This window comes from Rhipicephalus microplus, unplaced genomic scaffold, assembly GCF_043290135.1.
Source record: "Rhipicephalus microplus isolate Deutch F79 unplaced genomic scaffold, USDA_Rmic scaffold_34, whole genome shotgun sequence".
NCBI lineage: Eukaryota > Metazoa > Arthropoda > Arachnida > Ixodida > Ixodidae > Rhipicephalus > Rhipicephalus microplus.
Window position 1 is genome coordinate 3341309 of NW_027464607.1, and position 19156 is coordinate 3360464.

At 44.4% G+C, this 19156-nt stretch overlaps 1 protein-coding gene across 9 annotated transcripts in view; it reads left to right on the forward strand.

Annotated features, from left to right (window-relative positions):
- Sply (Sphingosine-1-phosphate lyase) overlaps positions 1–19156 on the forward strand; it is a 707429-nt gene that overhangs the window by 277974 nt on the left and 410299 nt on the right. For all 9 annotated transcript variants that reach the window (XM_075884541.1, XM_075884540.1, XM_075884536.1 and 6 more), the window contains one exon: positions 15277–15368. In XM_075884541.1, the coding sequence (XP_075740656.1) occupies positions 15277–15368 (92 nt within the window). The remainder of the gene's footprint in view (positions 1–15276; positions 15369–19156) is intronic.

The following is a 19156-nucleotide window of genomic DNA, read 5'->3' on the forward strand; positions in this document are numbered from 1 at the left end:
AACAGACAGACGGTTCACGAGGCATAGAGAACGTCGCTGAATATTGAGGGTACGTGGTGCACTGTTCCCACTTAGACACACAAGGTGGGGGATGGCTGTTGTAGCCGTTACGACTTCAGGGAGCATAAGGTGGCTCTACATGAGAAGACGTCTGAGGTGGAGCCCCTAGGTAAGGATTGCGGTTGGGATAGCTGCGCTCGTCAAAACTGGCAGCATTAATGCTTGTGGACGTTGTATTGCACGGTGGTTCTTGGGTGTTCGTGTTTACAGAAACGTGACGACGATGTTCCTCACGTACAAAGAGGCAAATCGTTCAAGAAAGGTCGACAGGCAAGGAGTTTTGGCACACATCGACAGTGGAGACCGTCATGACATTGGCCAGGCGTCCGAACTTCAAAATGATGCAGCGAGTCTTTAGGGCCTCAAACGTTCGGCAGTGCCTGTTATACCCCTGTCACACGGCCACCACTAAACTTCGTTGAACACCGTCAACGTAAATCTCCCCTAGGTGGTTCGACGGAGAAGGAGTTGTGGCAGTGTCACACGGCAATGAAAAGGTTGTAACAGTTGGCGTGAGGGGGCTCAGCTGGCGCTGTTTGATTTTCGGAAAAGTATTCTAATTTCATCTCTATTGATTTTTTTGTGAATCCTCGTTCTGGGGTTTTTACAAAAAAAAAACACTATTAAGGAGGTAAGAGGCTAACAAACCATAAAAATATTTTCAAATAAAAACGAATTCGCTAAATGTAGCGATGCTGCTAGTGACGCTGGCCACATTGTCCTTTTAGTTGTTTTGTTGCCTGTGTTCATGCCTGTATACGAAAGTTCTTGTGCTTCCTTGCCTCGTGAGCGCACATTTTGTGTTCTTCAGCCATGAGTGACACAGCGACGACCACAACCACATATGCATGGACGAAATATTTTTCAATGGCGCCGGCCGGCCCGACTCGCGAGGCACGTAGGGTAGAGCATCGGTGTTGAGAGTAAGTGAACTCTGGCGGGCGTAAATATATGTAAACAAACACACGTTGTGAATAAGTACTACAATGAAAGAACGTTTAAGATTGCCAAAATGTATTATTCTTTCACTGCGGCCACTTAGTGCTCGAAATTTTTTCTCTGACCTCTAGACTGCTGGGGACGAGAGTACCTCGTTTCGCTGCGAAGGGAGATCGTTGAACGTCCTTTGCGAAACGCTCCGTTTACCTTCATTTGGGTAAGGGTGGCCGTGTGACACAGACCGCATCTTCGTTGTCGTAAGGACGAGGGAGTTAAACGGTCTTCGGGGGTGCCCGTGTGACAGGGGTATTACATTGGTCACAGAATCAAGACTCTCCTTGCCATTAAGGAAGTGGTAGATGTCTTCCGCAATTCCTTTCAGAATGTGGCCCACCTTGTTTTCTTCTGTCATGTTGGCATCAACGCACTTGCACAGTTTTAGTACCTCTTCAATGGACGTTTTGCAAGTCTCATCACAAGCTTGAGCTCTCTAGACAACATTTGGTCTGTGCGTTTCGTCTTTGCCGCAGAATCGCCAAAGCACTTTTTGATCTCCTTCGTGAATTGGTCTTATATTGTCAATGTGTCCTCGTGATTCTCGAACTATACTAAAGCACTGAAGCAGCAAAAAAATAGACCCACGTGGGACAGCTGGCTGGCAAAATTTTAGCCATTGGTTTGGCTCACCCATTGATAGTGGTTGAGCCATTCTTCAATGTCATCGCTAAGTTTCTCTGTGAATGTGCGTGGCTCTCAGTAGTGGAAAGGTGGCGCCCTCATGATTGGCTGCTGGATGTTGCTGTCCAAGTTCATCTCTTGAGGTAGTGGTGACAAGCCCACTTGTCGACGGCTGCGGCGAAGCTCGTGCTCTTCCGGGGCCGGTTTGAAACTGTTGTCGAAGCATCCAGGAATAACACATATGGATTCACCCATCGCGGAAAATAAATGAAAATTAATAAATCTCACTGCGGTGTTGCCCGCCGCAGTAGCGAATACGTGGGCGCTCGTACGGATTACTGCAACTACTGCCAAGCATCACGGCAGAGGTGGGGTGGTGAAACTAGCTTGTGAGTTTGGTCTGTTCTGTTCACTGTTAGAGCATAAACTTATTTTACCAAATTACCTGCTGAACATGTGCAGTACTACCTAATTTGTGGGAATGAGTCCAGATGTAGCTTCTCTGAGTTCCGTTCGTACAGTGTGGTGCGATGTATGTCTTTTCATTCTAGCGCCTGCCCGCTAACTAGAACTGCTCTTAATTCGAACATTTTTACAGTCCCCTTCGAGTTTGAATTAACGAGCCTTTCCTCTAGTCAGCTCTAGTGTCAACAAGAGCTGTGACACTGGCTGTATATAAAAATGCCAAGGTTGCTAGTTTGTCATCTTGCATTGTGGTTGTGCCCTGGTGTCAGATCTTGGCTATGTTGGTTGTTCAGCAGCTTTCACGTTGCGTTGTGAGTTTTTGGGCTGTAAAGGTTTGACGTGAGGTTCCCATTTGGCTTGCGGCGAGATCTTCAGATTTAGTTGGGGCATTGGCGGCGAGGATATTCCACATTTTGTTGTACAGCAATCGCACCTCCATGTGCTAAGCGACCGGCCTTAGCATGAGCTAGTGTACGGCAGCGGCGCGGTAGTATGTAGCCACCAGGTGATAGTGAACGGGATGGTCGACATTGTTGGCATTGTGCTCTGGTGATGCAGTTAGCGATGTTGTAAGGTCGTTCACCTGGCTGCAGAATCAGCGCTTTGATGGTGAAACTGCAGAGCCCCATCTATCGGTACTGGCAGTGGCGCTAAGATGGTAAGCCTCCCCGCAGTCACAGCTGAGCGGGCTTTGGTCAGGGGCGCTCTAAACATCGATATTACTTGGCACGCAGCGCTGGTCAACAGAGGGGGGGGGGGGGGGGGGTACCGCGATGGTGGAAGCAGCGGTGGTTACTGGTGGCAGAACTGTGGGGGTGCAGCCTCTTTTCGTGGGCGTATATTATAAGGAGTGTTACAATAGGCTGAGGCAGCGTAGCTCATAGTCTGCAGCTCTACTAGCTGAGAAATGCTCAGAGATTGCTGGATCTCCCAGGACACGACGTCTGCAGTAGTATCCACTAGAGGCTGTGATGGAGTAAAGTGTGGGCTGAACCGGCTGTGCAGCTTGATGTGTAGTCTGGCACGTAGTGCGGCTCTTCACGCTGTTGGCAATGTCATTGTCAATGCCTGGCCACCAAACATGGTTCCTGGCAATCATCTTGCTTTTCTCGATACCCGGGTGGCTGGCATGAAGAACACCAAGAACTTGGGCCTGCAATGACTTTGGGATCACTACTCTTGATCCCCAGAGTAGGCAACCCTCATGGAGACTAAGAGCATCACCGTGGCCGAGCTCTTTGCCAGGCTTGTATACAAGTTCGTACTTGTAAACAGAAAGCTTCAGAGCCCACGTGACCTCTCGAGGCAAAGCTTGCACGGGAACGGGCTTGTTGGCACCCAGTAGTCCAAGAAGTGGCCTGTGGTCGGTGTGTGCTTCGACGCCATTTCGGGCCACGACGCCGCGATGACGCAGCGACACTCACCGTTCGCACTTCTGCAGGTCAGTTATTTTCACGTGCATGGCTACCGTGACAATGATGTTTATGTAATTGCGGTGTCATGGCCCCCTTGTTGTTTTTTGAAGCGTGTTCGCGCGGCTGCAATGTACCTCTGGCGCCTGTTATTACTTCATGGTGACATTGAGTCAAATCCAGGGTCCATGACTAAGCCTCAGGAAGAGAAACTTGACTTTGTCTTCGATGCAGTTAAGCGGATGGAAGCCTCAAATATTTCTCTGCTTTAATCCGTAAATAAAGTTTTGCACATTCATATTACCTTGAAAAATGATTACGAATCGCTTTCGAAACAGGTTACTGAACTTGAATCTAGGTTAGAGTCCTCTATCTCTGCACAAATCCCCGCAAACAATGACGCGAAACTGTCTGAAATGCAAAACCAGATTGTCGTCCTGCAGTCTAAAATTCAGTCGTGTGGTTCTTCGGAGGCCACCACTAGCCGTGACAATATTTCAATTATCCGGGACAAGATCGATGATCTTGAAAATCGGTCGCGAAGGTCAAATGTTTTATTTTATGGGATAGCGGACGGTGACCCAACGGAATCGTGGGAGGCCGTTCAAAAAATCGTAACTGATTTTTGTCAGAATCAGCTTGGGCTCACTGTCACTTCTATCGCCCGCGCACATCGCTTGGGGCGTTTCTTACCCGATAAAACTCGGCCTATCATTGCCAAGTTCTTCAATGATAAAGAGGTGGAGGCAATAATAAGTCGTGGCAGTAAGCTGAAAAATACGTTGTTCGGCCTGTCACGTGACTTTTCTAAACCAGTTCGGGAAAAGCGGCGTAATTTACTGCAGTTCTCGAAAACAATAAAAAAGGAAAGTGACCGTGTGAGGCTCGTTTTTGACAGGCTTCACATCAATGATGACGTTTGTGTATGGGACCCCAATACCAATCAAGCCGCTCCCATCACTAATCACGCTGCGCTATCTAAATCCTCTTCCGCTACGGTATGACTGCAGCCCGACCCTACCCCCCGTTCAACAATTAACCATTCCTTATCATCGCACCAAAGAAGTTCTGGTGGTGTTCGTTTTTTGTACACGAGCATTAGAAGTGTTCAGTCCAAAAGCATTCCGTTGTCATCCCTCGTTGATTCTTGCACACCAACCATCATCACACTATCTGAAACGTGGTTAAACGATGACATTCCTGACAGCAGTATTTTTCTCACGTGGGCAGATTACAAATTTTTTCGTTGTGATAGGAAACATAGAAGGGGAGGTGGCGTACTTCTGGCGATAAAAAATGATGTGCTTGCAGTACCTGTTCCGGTTACCTCGTTTTTGGAATGTGTATGGGTATCCCTGAAGTGTGGCGGCCGCGTCATACTTATTGGTGTTTTTTACCGCCCCTCAGATGCAAATACTGACTTTTCTCATGAATTTACCCGTGTCTTGACGCTACTGTGTTCTCGTTTTCCTAATTCTCTTTTAATAATTTTTGGCGATTTTAATTTCCCGAGCATTTGCTGGTCAACTCTATCCGTTAGGGATGGTCAAAGTGAAGCTCATAATTTCGTCCAGTCTTCTCTCGACTTTTCCCTGGCTCAGCTAATTACTCATCCCATGCAGTGTTCCGCCACATCAGCTAATATTCTAGACCTAGTATTTACCAACAACCCTGATATTTTTTCTGAAATTACTCATCTTGACGGGCTTTCTGATCACGACGTCCTTACTGGAAGCGCCCGTATTTCCCCTAATAAGCGCAAAACTACCAATAAGCAAATAAAATGCTATAATGAAGCTGATTACGATAGCATTAATAATGAACTCCTGTCGTTCTCAAATAACTTTTTAGGAGGGTATTTATCCCGATCCGTTGAAGATAATTGGCTCATGTTTAAAAATGCACTTACCAACTTAATCAGCAGGTTCATTCCTCTTATCACCATCAAAACTGTAAACACCGCTCCATGGTATAACCAGCAGCTTCGACGCCTCAATAACAAAAAGAAAAGACTTTACCGCCACGCCAATAAAATAGACCCCCTTTCAGTTTCCTGGTTACGCTACAAAACATGTGATAAGGAATATCAGTCACTGCTCACATCAACTCGACGTCATTTCTTCAAACATGACTTAACATCTATGCTATTAAATAACCCTCGGAAATTTCGGCGTGTCATCAATCCTGTTGATCATCCAGATATAGTCCTTACCACCAGTAATAACAGCGTCATTCCCACGTCTCAGTGCGCACAAGTTTTAAACGACGCATTCATTTCGGTATTCACGTGTGAAGACATCCCGTCATGCCCGAAAGTTAACCTCATTCCTGATATCAGCATGCCAGAAATAATAGTCAGTGAAGCGGGTATATTCTCCTTACTAAATAAACTCGAAATTTCTACTGCTTCTGATCATGTCGGCTTTAATAATAAGATACTAAAGAATATATCAGCTAGCATTTGTCCCATTCTGTCCGCCCTTTTTTCACAATTGCTATCATTAGGCTGCATCCCACATGACTGGCGAATCGCTAAAGTAATTCCCATCTTCAAGTCTGGTGAACGCTCATCGCCATTAAACTATCGTCCCATCTCATTAACCAGTACCATTTGTAAACTTCTTGAACATATAATCCACACCCAAGTAATTAACTACCTGAAAGATCATAACATTATACATAAATATCAGCATGGCTTTCGCCGAGGATACTCATGTTACACGCAGCTCGCCGGCTTCATTCATGACATACATTCAGCTCTCGACGGTGGATCCCAGGTTGATGCTATTTTCCTCGACTTTTCTAAAGCTTTTGACCGTGTCCCTCATCACCGGCTTCTAACCAAACTGTCTAGGCTTAACATTCACCCTAACATTTTGGCATGGGTAAAAGATTTCCTTTCTTCTAGAACACAGTTCACGTCCGCTAACAATTGTAACTCTTCCTTCAGATCAGTAACTTCTGGAGTCCCACAGGGTAGCGTACTTGGTCCACTACTGTTTCTAATCTACTATAATGACTTGCCATCCTGTGTCTCATCCCGAATTGGAATTTTTGCTGACGACTGTGTGATTTACCGAACAATTTCCTCTGACAATGACCGGAAAGCTTTGCAAACTGATCTAAATGCTATTAATGCATGGTGCTCATCTTGGCTAATGACCCTAAACTGCTCTAAAACGAAGTCTACGTCTTTCAGTAAACACGTAACCCGGATTCCTACCTCCTACGTGTTGAATAATACTACTGTTGACCTCGTCTCCACTTATAAATATCTTGGAATTCATTTGCAACCTGATCTGACATGGCACTATCATATAAAACTCACCCTGGCGGCTGCTAAACGGTGTTTCGGATTTCTCAAGCGTAACCTTAAACAGGCTCCTCCTAACATACGCAAACTTGCATTTACTACACTAATACGTCCAAAATTAGAATATGCATCAGCCATTTGGGATCCCGAACATGCTTACATCATAAACGACATTGAATCACTGCAAAATCGTGCCGCTCGCTTCATATTTTCGGATTATTCACGTCATTCCAGCGTCACAGCACTAAAACGCCGAGCAGGGCTACCCGAACTATTCCATCGTCGCAAACTTGCACGCCTATCACTTTTCCATAAACTTTATCACCACGTGTCACTTCACAGCGATTTCTTCGAGCCACCTGCCGTTATTTTTCCTCGCCACGATCACTCCTACAAAGTTAAACGCTTAAACTGTAAGCTTTTTCCAAGTAATTCATTCCGCGTACCACAATCGATTGGAATAATCTATCATCACACATTGCCTTAGAAAAAAACGCCACGAAATTTCAAGAACTAATTCAAAATACTGACATCATCTAACTTTTGCTCTTTTACTTGTTTTTCCCTCTGTTCTATAATGTGCAGAGCACACGTGTAGTATTTTTACCTTGATTCAGCTTATTTGAGGTGTGATGAGTGAGTGTATATTTTTTATCCGTTTTTGAGTGTACGCTTTACTTGTTTTCTTTCTTTTTTTTTGTTTTGTTATCAAGTGTATTGATTATTTTTTCTTGCATTTTCATAGGTTGTTCACTGTGTACTTATCTGTATTCCAATGATTTGTTGCCTATTCTTTTCATCTATTTTTGCTGTCTTTATCAATTACTTGTTATAACATATATCTCAACCTTAGTCTGTATTTAATTTGAATTTTTTGACCTTTTTTTCGTTTTTGACGTTTATTGTTTGTAATTTTGCTCATGTAACCCCCCCTATGTAATACCCTCTCACGAGGGCCTTTAGGGGTATTATGAATAAATAAATAAATAAATGAATGAGATGCCCCACAAGTACTGGTGGAACCGATCCACACCAAACACTAAAGCCAGTGCCTCCTTGTCGAGTTGACTGTAGTTTTGTTCTGCTTTTGACAAGTTCCTCGAAGCAAAAGCAATGGGATGTTCCCCACCATCAGCATCTTTGTGTGCCAGTACTGCACCTATACCATAAGGCGATGGGTCACAGCTGAGGCAAACAGGCCTGGCAGGGTTTAAATGCACAAGAACTGGAGCTGATGTCACCAAGTGCTTGCAGGCATTGAATGCATCTTGTTGTTCATGTCCCCACTCCCACTTCTTCTCTTCACAAAGAAGCAAGTGCAGTGGACGAAGGAGTGATGAAAGATTGGGTATGAAGCGCCTGTAGAAGCTTACAAGTCCCAAGAAGCTCTGAAGTTCCCTGACATCCTGAGGAACAGGAGCATGCAGAATGGTTGCTACCTTGTCAACGTTCGGGGAAAGGCCTTCCTTGCTGATGATGTGCCCGAGATACTCAACTTGTGGCACAAACAAATGGCATTTTATTACTGAAGCTTGCTAAGCACAGCACGAAGGTTGCGAAGGTGCTCAGCATCATTTGCGCCAGTCACAAGAATGTCGTCAAAATAGACTGCTACATGGGGCAGTCCCCTGAAAAAGTTCTCCATCTTGCGCTGAAATATGGCAGGAGCGGATGAGACGCCAAAAGGCAACTGGGTGTACTGAAATAACCCTATATGCTTCGAAATAGTGACGTACTCCTTAGAGGCGTCGTCAAGGACAACTTGCTGCTACTCATCTCGCAAATCCAATTTTGTGAATTTCTCACCTCCAGCAAGCACAGTCCACAGGTCCTCGATCCTTGGAATGGGGTACTGCTCCATTGTTGCTACTCGGTTTATGGTGACACCAAAGTCTCCACAGATTCTGATGCATCCATCCCTTTTGGTCACAGGAACAATAGGTGCAGCCCACTTTGCTGTCTTGACTGGAACAAGAATGGAATCTCTTCTTGGTCTATGGGTTTCTTGAGTTACTCCATCTTTCAAGGCATACGGCAGTGGACGTGGCTTGAAGAACCGAGGCGGAGGATCTGAAGGAACATGTAGAGAAGCTTCAGCACCCTTGAATGTACCCAGGCTTTCTTAAAACACTTCGGCGTAGTCTTGGACTAGGTGTTTGACGTGGGAAAGTGCGTGGATGTTCCCTTCAACGTCAGAGACGCAGATGCCCAGCTCACGTATCCAGTTGCGTCCAAGAAGAGTGGGCGATCCGTCTCCGGTCAAAAAAATAGGTAGGTCGGCCTCCCTGCCGTGAAACTTCACACTGACGTCAGCTATGCCCTGAACCTTTTTTAGTTCCCCGGAATAGCTTCACAGAAGCACTTGTGACGGCTGCACAGGAATCGAAGGCAAAATTTGAAGAAGACGCGACTGGGCCATGACAGAGACACTTGCGCCCGTGTCCACTTCCATGCGGAGCGGCTTGCCGCAAACGTCAACAGTGACGGTGAAAGGCGGAAGCGGCGTGGCGTAGTCGACCGGCCACATGTCAAAAACTTTGTAAGATGAAGTGGTAGGGGCGTCTTGCTTGCGTACAGTATTAACACGATGACAGTTACTTGACGACGGTGAACTGCAAGCCGAGAACAAACTTGCCTTGACTTTGTAAGATGAAGTGGTAGCGGCGTCCTGCTTGTGTACAGTATAACAGGATGACGGTTACTCGACGACAGTGAACTGCAAGCCGAGAACAAACGTGCCTTGGTAGGGCTGTTGCTTTGGGCTTGGCTGTTTCTTCGGTTCGAATTGTACACCTTCGTCAATTGACCTCGTTTGTGGCAGTAATTACAGATTGTCGTTTGTGGCAGTAAATGCAGATTTCGATGCAAGATGTCCGTCTCCGTAGCGGTAGCAGGTGACGCCCCCTGAACCTGACGAGACACGGTGAGTCGAGAAAGCGCTGCTTGTGTTCGCTTGCGGTATCTCACCTGCGTTCTTTTTTGCTGTTTCCATTGCCGGGGGCAGTCTGCACGTCGTCGTTGAAGGTGAGGTTCGGTTTTTCCAGAAGTCTTGTTTGGACATCCACGTTGTTTATGCCACACACGACGCAGTCTCGGAGCATGTTTTTGAGTTCAGCCCCGAAGTTGCAGTGCTCGGACAGGCTTTTTAGTGCTGCAATAAAATTGCTGACGGATTCCCCTTCCGCGCGAACACGCGAGTTGAAACGAAAACGCTGCACGACGGCAGAGGGCTTCGGACAACAATGGTTTCCAAGAACTTGAAGAATCTCGTCCAGCGTCTTGTCACTGGGCTTGGCGGGCTTGACCAAATCGCGGAGCAAAGCATACGTTTTCTGCCCGCAGCAGCTGATGAACATGGCAGTACGCTTGTCTGGGGCAACATCATTCGCCAGGAAGAATGCTTGGAGCCGGTCCACGTAACACGGCCAGTCATCTCCTTCCCCCTCGAACGGCTCGAGGTTGCCGAAACTTGGCATGGTGAACAGATGGCAGAGCGGTGTGGGAACGAAGACTTACATGGAACTTTTTTTCATTCTCGTCGCCAGTTGTTACATGTGTAGATTAACGGATGGCCAGGCGGTAGTGACTACCGTGAACAGTAGGCCATCAGGCCCGTGAAGAACGTGAGAACATGTTGAGCCCTTTGCCCAGAACGAACTTTCGTTTATTGTTTCCAAAACGGCCAAGCCCGCTGTGCCAGGCTTGCACAGCTCAGCACAACTATCAGCGTCGCGTGGGGGCGTTGCATTTGAGCCAATATTGTTACAGTTGACTTGCTGCATTTGACACCTATACCATGTTTTTGTACCTATATTGCTCCTTTACGCTTGATGCACAAACTTCTAATGCGCATTGTTACTTTATAAGGGTCGAGCCATAAAAGTGCAAAGTAGATAAGAAACGAAAATCTCCGCTGTTTCCATTAACACGTATCAGGTATCCGATAATACGAGTTATAGTCATGGTGAAGCGTATATACAGATTCGGCAACCCTACAACATACTTATAGCTCATGCGTAGTCGTATATATCACCAGGAGATCATGCACTTTTTCTGCATGCCGCGCATATGCTGAGATGTACCCACTCGCAGATGATCGCGTCAAATGCATTTTTACCTTGAATAAAATGTAAGATCGTAAAGTTCTATCGACAACATATTGAGCGCTAAGAGACAGGGACAGGAGAGAGTGGACACCACAATGCGCTAACTTCAACAATTTTTATTTTCAGGAAACGCGAACCTATAAATCCGTGTACAGTGGCGCCACCAGTCTAACCACTAGCCCAGCAGAAAAGCCCTTTCTCGATCTAACAAGTCAACTGACGGTGCACTTACACATGCGTCACCTTTGCGAAAGATAGCATGGGCTTCAATTATCTCTCGCACGTCTTTATCTTTATGCTTCGCCAGAACACTGCAGGATGCGTACAAGGGTGTGCAACCACATTCCACGCAATGTACTGACAAATGGCCATAATTATTCTTGTTTTTAACATTGAGCTTATGTTATTCTTGTTAACATTGAGCTTAACATTGAACATAAGCTCAATGTTAAAAACAAGAATAATTATGGCCATTTGTCAGTACATTGCGTGGAATGTGGTTGCACACCCTTGTACGCATCCTGCAGTGTTCTGGCGAAGCATAAAGATAAAGACGTGCGAGAGATAATTGAAGCCCATGCTATCTTTCGCAAAGGTGACGCATGTGTAAGTGCACCGTCAGTTGACTTGTTAGATCGAGAAAGGGCTTTTCTGCTGGGCTAGTGGTTAGACTGGTGGCGCCACTGTACACGGATTTATAGGTTCGCGTTTCCTGAAAATAAAAATTGTTGAAGTTAGCGCATTGTGGTGTCCACTCTCTCCTGTCCCTGTCTCTTAGCGCTCAATATGTCGTCAAGCTCCCTTTACCAACACGCCCAAAAAATGGCACTTCTATCGACAACTGGCTACTGCTGCTGGCCCACTACGAATACCAATGTTTTCGCGAACAGGACGCATCGTGGTATTTACACCGCGCACACCTGTAAATGTCAACCAATATTGTCGATGCCTTTCAACGAACACTACACGCCACAGTCAACACTGCATATTTTTGAAGAAGACGCCACTGTTTCTCGCACTGGCCACCACGTGTGTTCACTTTTCCGAGAGAAACAACCAGCCAGCATGGCGAATATTTCATCATGCACTTTACCACACACCTAGGTGTTCTCTGACACATACCACAGCTAATGTTGCCACTGTGAGATTAAGCTTTCAAAAAAAAAAACCTGCCCCAAGCATCGAGCGACTGCACCCCAATCAGCCACCGGCGGTAGTTTTTTCCCAACCACCGTCTTGCACGTGCACCGGTGTCGTTAGGCTGTGACGTACCCCAGTAGAGGTCTATTCCCGTGGCACCGAGTTTCTTCCTTTGTTGGCAGCGAGGGCGCATGTCAGCAGATGCGAATTTGTAGCTGATGGTTAATCCATAGTTCATTTAGTGCGTAGTAATGCTGCTGTAACCAGCAGGCACGTATTAACAGGGTTTCACTGTAGCAGTTAGTCTAGGCACTCAACTTTCAGAATCAATTTGAATTTGCCCGTTTTGGCAACATCGTGATTTTTGACAGACCTTTCTGCCAACCAATGTGCGTTTATTAAAAAAGTGCATTAGGCTGGCGAACTAGACAGAAGTGCGTGCCCCTCGTAATTATGCTACAGCAACATCAAAGTTCTGTGATGGAAAGAACTTTTGCAAGCCAAATGTTGCATTAAAGTGTCAGCTTTACAGTTCGAAAATGTTGAGCAGTAATAATTGCTAGAAATTTATACCAGCTATTCAATATAAAGCTGTTCCTCAAGGTCAGGGAAAATTTCTTCTGCAAAAAATATTTACGAAGGTTGGCTTGTGTTTGAAGTGCCGAGGTAGCCTCTTCTGATTGTTTCCAGCAGCTTTGGTTTTGCTTGTATTGTTATATCAGACACACAATCGCATCTAGGGTCACTAGTTGCTCCTATGACAATGTCGTGACGTGCGCGTGGGTGCAAACCAGTATTGCAAAATACATGCGCTGCTCGAAACTGTCTTGCAACCCCACCTGAATTGAGTGAGGACAAGCTTAGAGTTTGAGGATGACAGCACCTCAGCTCCACGTTTTATGGCGATGGTGTTTTGCATAAGCCTCGCACATCGGCAGCCATTCATGGGTTTGTTTCGTTTACATCCCCAAGTTGTCTCCTCCGCCACAAGTGTATATAGCTTCTGACCTTTGTGCACAATTTTAAAGCTGCTCTGGTTATTTGCGTGGTCCAAACTTCGCTAGGGCGCGTTGGGCTGGCCCTGGCTGCAGAGCTTCTAATATAGGAAGGCCCTCGGAGCACAACTTGGCTCTGACTATGAAGCAGTGTGAAAGGTTTTTATGACTCTCTGCGATATTGTCCTTTTTTTATATAAAATGTGCAAAAATGAAAATAAATATGCTTCAAGACCTAAGGCTCGATCAGTGAAAGCTTGGCTGGACTTCCAATAAAGTTGTTACCAACCAACCAGTGCATATATTGGCACTAGAATTGAAAGTTGGGCTAGTTGGATATGCATGGTATAACTGTCAGTTCAAGTGCACGAATCCTCTTTTCCTTTCTGTTTATTTGTGCACTTGAACTGACAGTTATACCATATATTGGAACGTCAGCCTATGCGGAGTGAGGTGGCTCAAGGAAAGAGCTCATGCTAGATGTATAGTGAAGTTCATTGGACACCTAATTTATAGAGAGATTTACATCACGGGTATCCATCTATATTGGAACACCTGGAAAGTCTTATCGCAAGACCACAAAAATTTGCTGTGAAAAGTGTGTCTCACGAAAAACCATGCAATGGTCACCGCATTGCATGAGCAATGGAGCAGCACCTCAGTTCTGATTTTTTTTTGTATATGTGAAGGGAAACATTTTGTACGACATTAATTATTTTTGTACTGTTATGGGGTTATTTATCTACAAGGTGCATATTCTGAATTTTTCGTTTTGAATATTTTTGTATATATAGTGTATAATCGCCTTGTTTAGTACACGGGGACCGAAAATTCCACACTTTTTGCATTTTTATTCATTGTAAAATATTTTTATTTCTCTATAACAATATTTTTTTAAAAGTGCATTTCAATGTGCAAAGGCTGGTAAGCTGCAATGCGTGCTGGAGTATTTTTGGAGCTGGCAAAAACGATATTCTCGAGACATATGAGAAACAACCATTTTCGCGCGATAACGAAAGTCAACTCCTCTCATGAGGGGAGAACCTTCTTTTCTTTGGGCATTTCGGGGTCTGCATGGTGGAACAGTCTCATCATGTGTTCGTGGAAGAGTGCCACGTTTTAATTTGGCAGCTGCACATGTTTTCAGCAGAGCTTGTACCCTCTTCTTGCAGACAACGCTTGTGAATGTGGTTGGGAACCCGCTGGGAAAAATGGTCTACATTGTCAGGCTTCGCTCTTAGTTCTCCAGCCAGGTCCGGGCGGCATCTTCCAAGACAAAATAGACATTACAGTTTGTTATCAGCGTCTCAGTGGTTGAAGCTGCTGCACAGTCGTGTGCTTCCAGCCAGCTTTCTGGGTCTTGGACTGATGATCTGTGGAATGTTGAGGGTTCTTCTGGCTGCTAAAGCACAGTTGGTGTTGGCGCCACAGGGGTTGTCATCGTGCCTACGGTCGAGATCAGTGTCTTGGAGTGTCTGGTGTTTTCCGTAAGAAGCCCATACCCTGGCTCAAGGCTCCTCTGCCTGCAGCTATTTCAGCGTTCAGGTTTTTTTTTGTGTGTGTGCTCTTTATGGTTTGGGCTTGGGTCAGCGCATCCCGGGGCGTCTGGAACATGGACGAAGCAGCATCTCCACCACATGTCGTGGCGTTATGATGTTGACGAAGGCAGCAGTCTTCGTCTCCAAAATGAAACTCTTTATATGTATGTTTATGTTTCCATACTCGTGCCAAAAGTTTCCAGGTATTACGACTCAATATATTTGGGTCGAGACTAATTTTAGTAATGAGATATAAGCTCCTGCATTTTTTGTTGGCCTGCTTTCTATGAGTGACTGAGACTGCTTTAACCCCTCCAGTGACAGATATATTTTACAATAAATGCAGCCCTTGTCAGCATAAATCTTCAGGCATCTCTCTGTTGATAGTTGTGTTTGAACATCATTTTACATGAGAGTAAATAGATTTTTTAAGTGAGCTACTATTTATTTATGTATGTTATGTGTAAATATATTTTATGGAAAGAAGTTCATCTGATGTGGATATGTTTTGCATCTCTGTAATGTCGTCCAGTGAGTGGCCTAAAAACTTGAAGTAGTCAACAAATTTATGACAGTGCATTTCATACGGACATCGAGTTTGAATCTTGGTGCCACAACCATTCTGTGCAGATGACATCAGGGGGTACCGAGAGCTTGATTTTGGCCTGCAAGGCTCACAGAGACCGTGGCTACTTCGAAAAAGGCATTGTTTACCCTGAGATGTAAGTACTTGCACTAAAGACTTTCTTCTCATGTTACTCCCTTCATCAAAACTGTGCACACTTGTGATGATGAGACACTTGTTCAGTTTCAGTGCCCAAATTTGTTGAAAGGCTCTAGTGAGGGGACTCAAAGGCCTTCATTCAATTATGCTCATAGAGCCCTATGTTTATGACTTCCATCCTTCGTAAATATCATTTCATTTTTACTTCTGTAGAGACCCCTGATATATTTCGTGGGTTGAGGAAGTGAGTTATAATTAATAGTAATGATTGTAGAAGTTTTATATCTCGCAATATTGTCTCATATTGATGTGATTGGGTGTAAGTAAAAACATTTAGCACAGGCTGCGCAGCAATGTTTGGGAAGCTTCGGGTTAGTTGCAGATTGTTTTTTAAGATTAGGCGCAAGGCTCGAATAGTAGTTGAGTTTATTTGGGTCTTAGCGACAGCCTTAGTGCTGGAAGATTTGATCACTATCAGGGGTGCAATAGCCGCGCCAATTGAGCCAAGTTGGTACAATGCCCCATCGTTGTGCCGAGCTGTGCTAAAACCAAGAAATTTGCTGAAATTGCACCATGCTCCACCAAAATTACTGACCAGCCTCAAAAATATTTCAGGTGTGCTAACTTTAGCAAGTAATGGAATCCACATTGGCCCCCTGCATTTTGCATCATCAATCAAACCAAGCGTGTAGACCTTAACCCTAAACCATGGTGTAAGATATATACTCATTAGGTGAGGACAGTCGCGAGGCACGATCAACCAAATAAAGTATACGAAGAAGTAACAATGCTGCTTGCCCACCGTTTCACTGACTGCAGCTGATACTTGTAGGTGGGACAAAAAAAAAAAAAAAAAACGTTATCGTAGCCATTAACACTTCGCGGAAAATATGAATTTTCTAGTCAGCATAGCAGTTATAGCATGTTAGGAACGTATGCTAGCTGCGTTTTCCACGCACGAGCAAAGTTAATGTGCTATGAATGCCATCGTTGCCATAACAACGGCGGATAAATATTTTTCTGGCTTGAAGTTGCGTCGTCCCGGCGATAGATATTCAGCCCCGTTACCGAGTCAACGGGCATGCACTGTTGTTACTTTATATGGTCTAATGTGCCTTTAAAGCGAGCAGAGTAGTTGTGCCCTAAAGATGACCCCTCCATGAAAAAAAAAAAAAAAAAGTGTGGGGATGGGTGCTAAGCGGTTTGAAAATTGCTTGGATTTGTTCTAAGCTGCACAGAACAGTTCTTAGGCCGCCTTTGCCGCAATACATTAGTGTACTGCAAAAAAAAAAGTGTAATATGATTTGGAAGGGGCTGTTAGCGCTAGTCACGGTACACAGCACATTTTGTTCAATTACTCACGCGTGTTTGCCCTGCATACTTGTGAGTACTAGTATGATCGTTGACATTTAATAATGTTACTGTTAGTCATTTACAGCAGCGAATGACGTTCTTACTGCCCTTAGTAAAAAAAAAAAAAAAAAAAAACTTGCACAGTTTTTTTTTTTTTTCATCACTCCAACTCCTTGGTTTTAAGAATCTCATGATATTTAAGGTTGCCAGCTTGGCAGAGCCACATTTGAATTCTCAGAGTCTTCCAAAAGATTCCATCGGCGTGGCAAATGCTAATGTGAATGTGTCATTGTTTGATTAGTGGGTTAATTCAGAATATTGCTTTTATTGAAATGCCAGTCTTCATGTTCTCTCTCTGCACGATTTAGGTGAGTTGAATAATTTGTGCATATATTTTTTTTCTAAATGTAAGTTTTTTTTTTATATACTGATTGAAATTTAGTCTTTCATAATAAAAAGTTTTTTTTTTTTTTTTTTTTACCGTAGCCAGCTCCAGATTTGGATTTTCATGCTCCAAATGTAACTTTTTACTGCTACAAAATTTTCCAAATTCTGTTTATCTGTTGCACCCCTGGGTGACGCATGCTGCCAATTATCAGATTACCAACTGGTGATGACTGTGATCAGTGTACAGCATGCTTCACTTGTACAGTCATTTATACTTAATTTTCTAGGCACAAGTTCACCTATGAAAATGTTTTTTTTTTTTTCCTAACATTTGTGTGACACCTGGCGAAGGGGTAGGTTCGTTCATGCTCTAGACGCTCACTAAAAGTGGTGCCTTCAAGGTCACACTAAAGCTGTCCTTCTGAAATATGGAGATCTGCCAGAAACCGTGTTGGCTAAGGTGGCAGTCACGATGTGCCACCCATGACAGTCATGATGCAGAAGCCCAGCAAGCCACCTACTCTCCATGGAGACCCAGAGAGCTAACTTGAAATGTCCGGCCAAGTCGCCACCTTCAACAACTGAGATTCTGAAGATGTCACATCTACTTTTATCTAAATGGGGCTGCAAGTACATGGTTTGAGAATCTGCACTTCAATGCTGACATCTTTTTCGTGTAACCTTTCTGAGCACCTTGACAAGTGTCATTCTTATGGAAAGGACTGCAGCTGTGCTGGAGACACATCTGCAGCTTCCAAACAAAGTCATCTGTTGTAGACTCTCGTTAAACCAAACCTGAAGCACACCTTCCAACTCTCCCGTCTGGGAGACTCCCAAATTTTGACCTAATTTTCCAAATGTACGAATGCTATCTTGAGTCTATCAGCTCGGCAGGGAGCTGACACATTGACACGAATACATTGACAGACATAGAGGCATTGACACGAAGTGCACATCATCTGTGTCAGGTTAGATCGGCCAGAATCTTGAGTGGAACTAGGAGGGTTTCGCTAGGATGGTTTAGGGTTTAGTTAGTTGTGAAGTTTGCTGCTAGTTATGGTTTCAATTTGCAGTTTCGGATACTATCAGGGGTGCAACAGCTGCGCCAATTGCGCCAATTTGATACGATTCCCACAATTTTATACAATTCCTCTTGGTTGCACCGAGCTGCGCCAAAAGCACGAAATTTGCTGAAATTGCACCATGTTGCGCCAAAATGCACGACCAGCTTCAAAATTATCTTATGTGCCTTAAGTGAGAAATGGAGGCCACATTGCCCACCTGCACTTTGCGTTATCAATCAAACCAAGCGGCAGACCCTAACCTTAAAACACGCAAGTTTATACTCGTTATGGGAAGACACTCACGAATCGCGATCGACCAGATAAAGTATAAGATGAAGTAACAATACCACGTGCCCATTGGTCCGTAGACCCGACGATGCGCCCATTGGTCAGCGGACCATAGCGGATGCCTATAGGAGATTTTCATTTCATTTCATTTTATTTAGCCTCAAGGTCATGTGGCATTATAGAGGGGAGTGGTTACAAGTTTACCAGGAACAGAATACAGCATGAAAATAAGTTATTCAACAAACAAAAACCTCTCATTATATAATATTATCTGTGTAAAGACAACGGCTTCAATACAATATAAACATAATACATAAAATGCATAGCTTAATGCTTTGTACACTTTTTAATTTATACAAAATTAGGTAATTCTTGACAAAAAAGATGGTTATTAGTAATAGTTACTATGTCTTTGGGTAAATAGTTCGAATCTGCTGATGTACAAAGTATGAATGATTGATAAAAACACTGCCTGTTGCATAATGCAATGCTAACCTTATGACGATGGTCGATACCATGAAATATGTACTGAGGATTGAGGATTAGGTGGTTATAAAAGGCAGGATGATAGAATGTTTTGTGAAAAGTGGCCAGGCGGGATATTTTACGATGGGATGCAAGTGAAGGGAGGACTAGGTTGGATTTCATTGAAGTTATACTGGCAATGCGATTATAGTTGGACAGTTCCAGGATA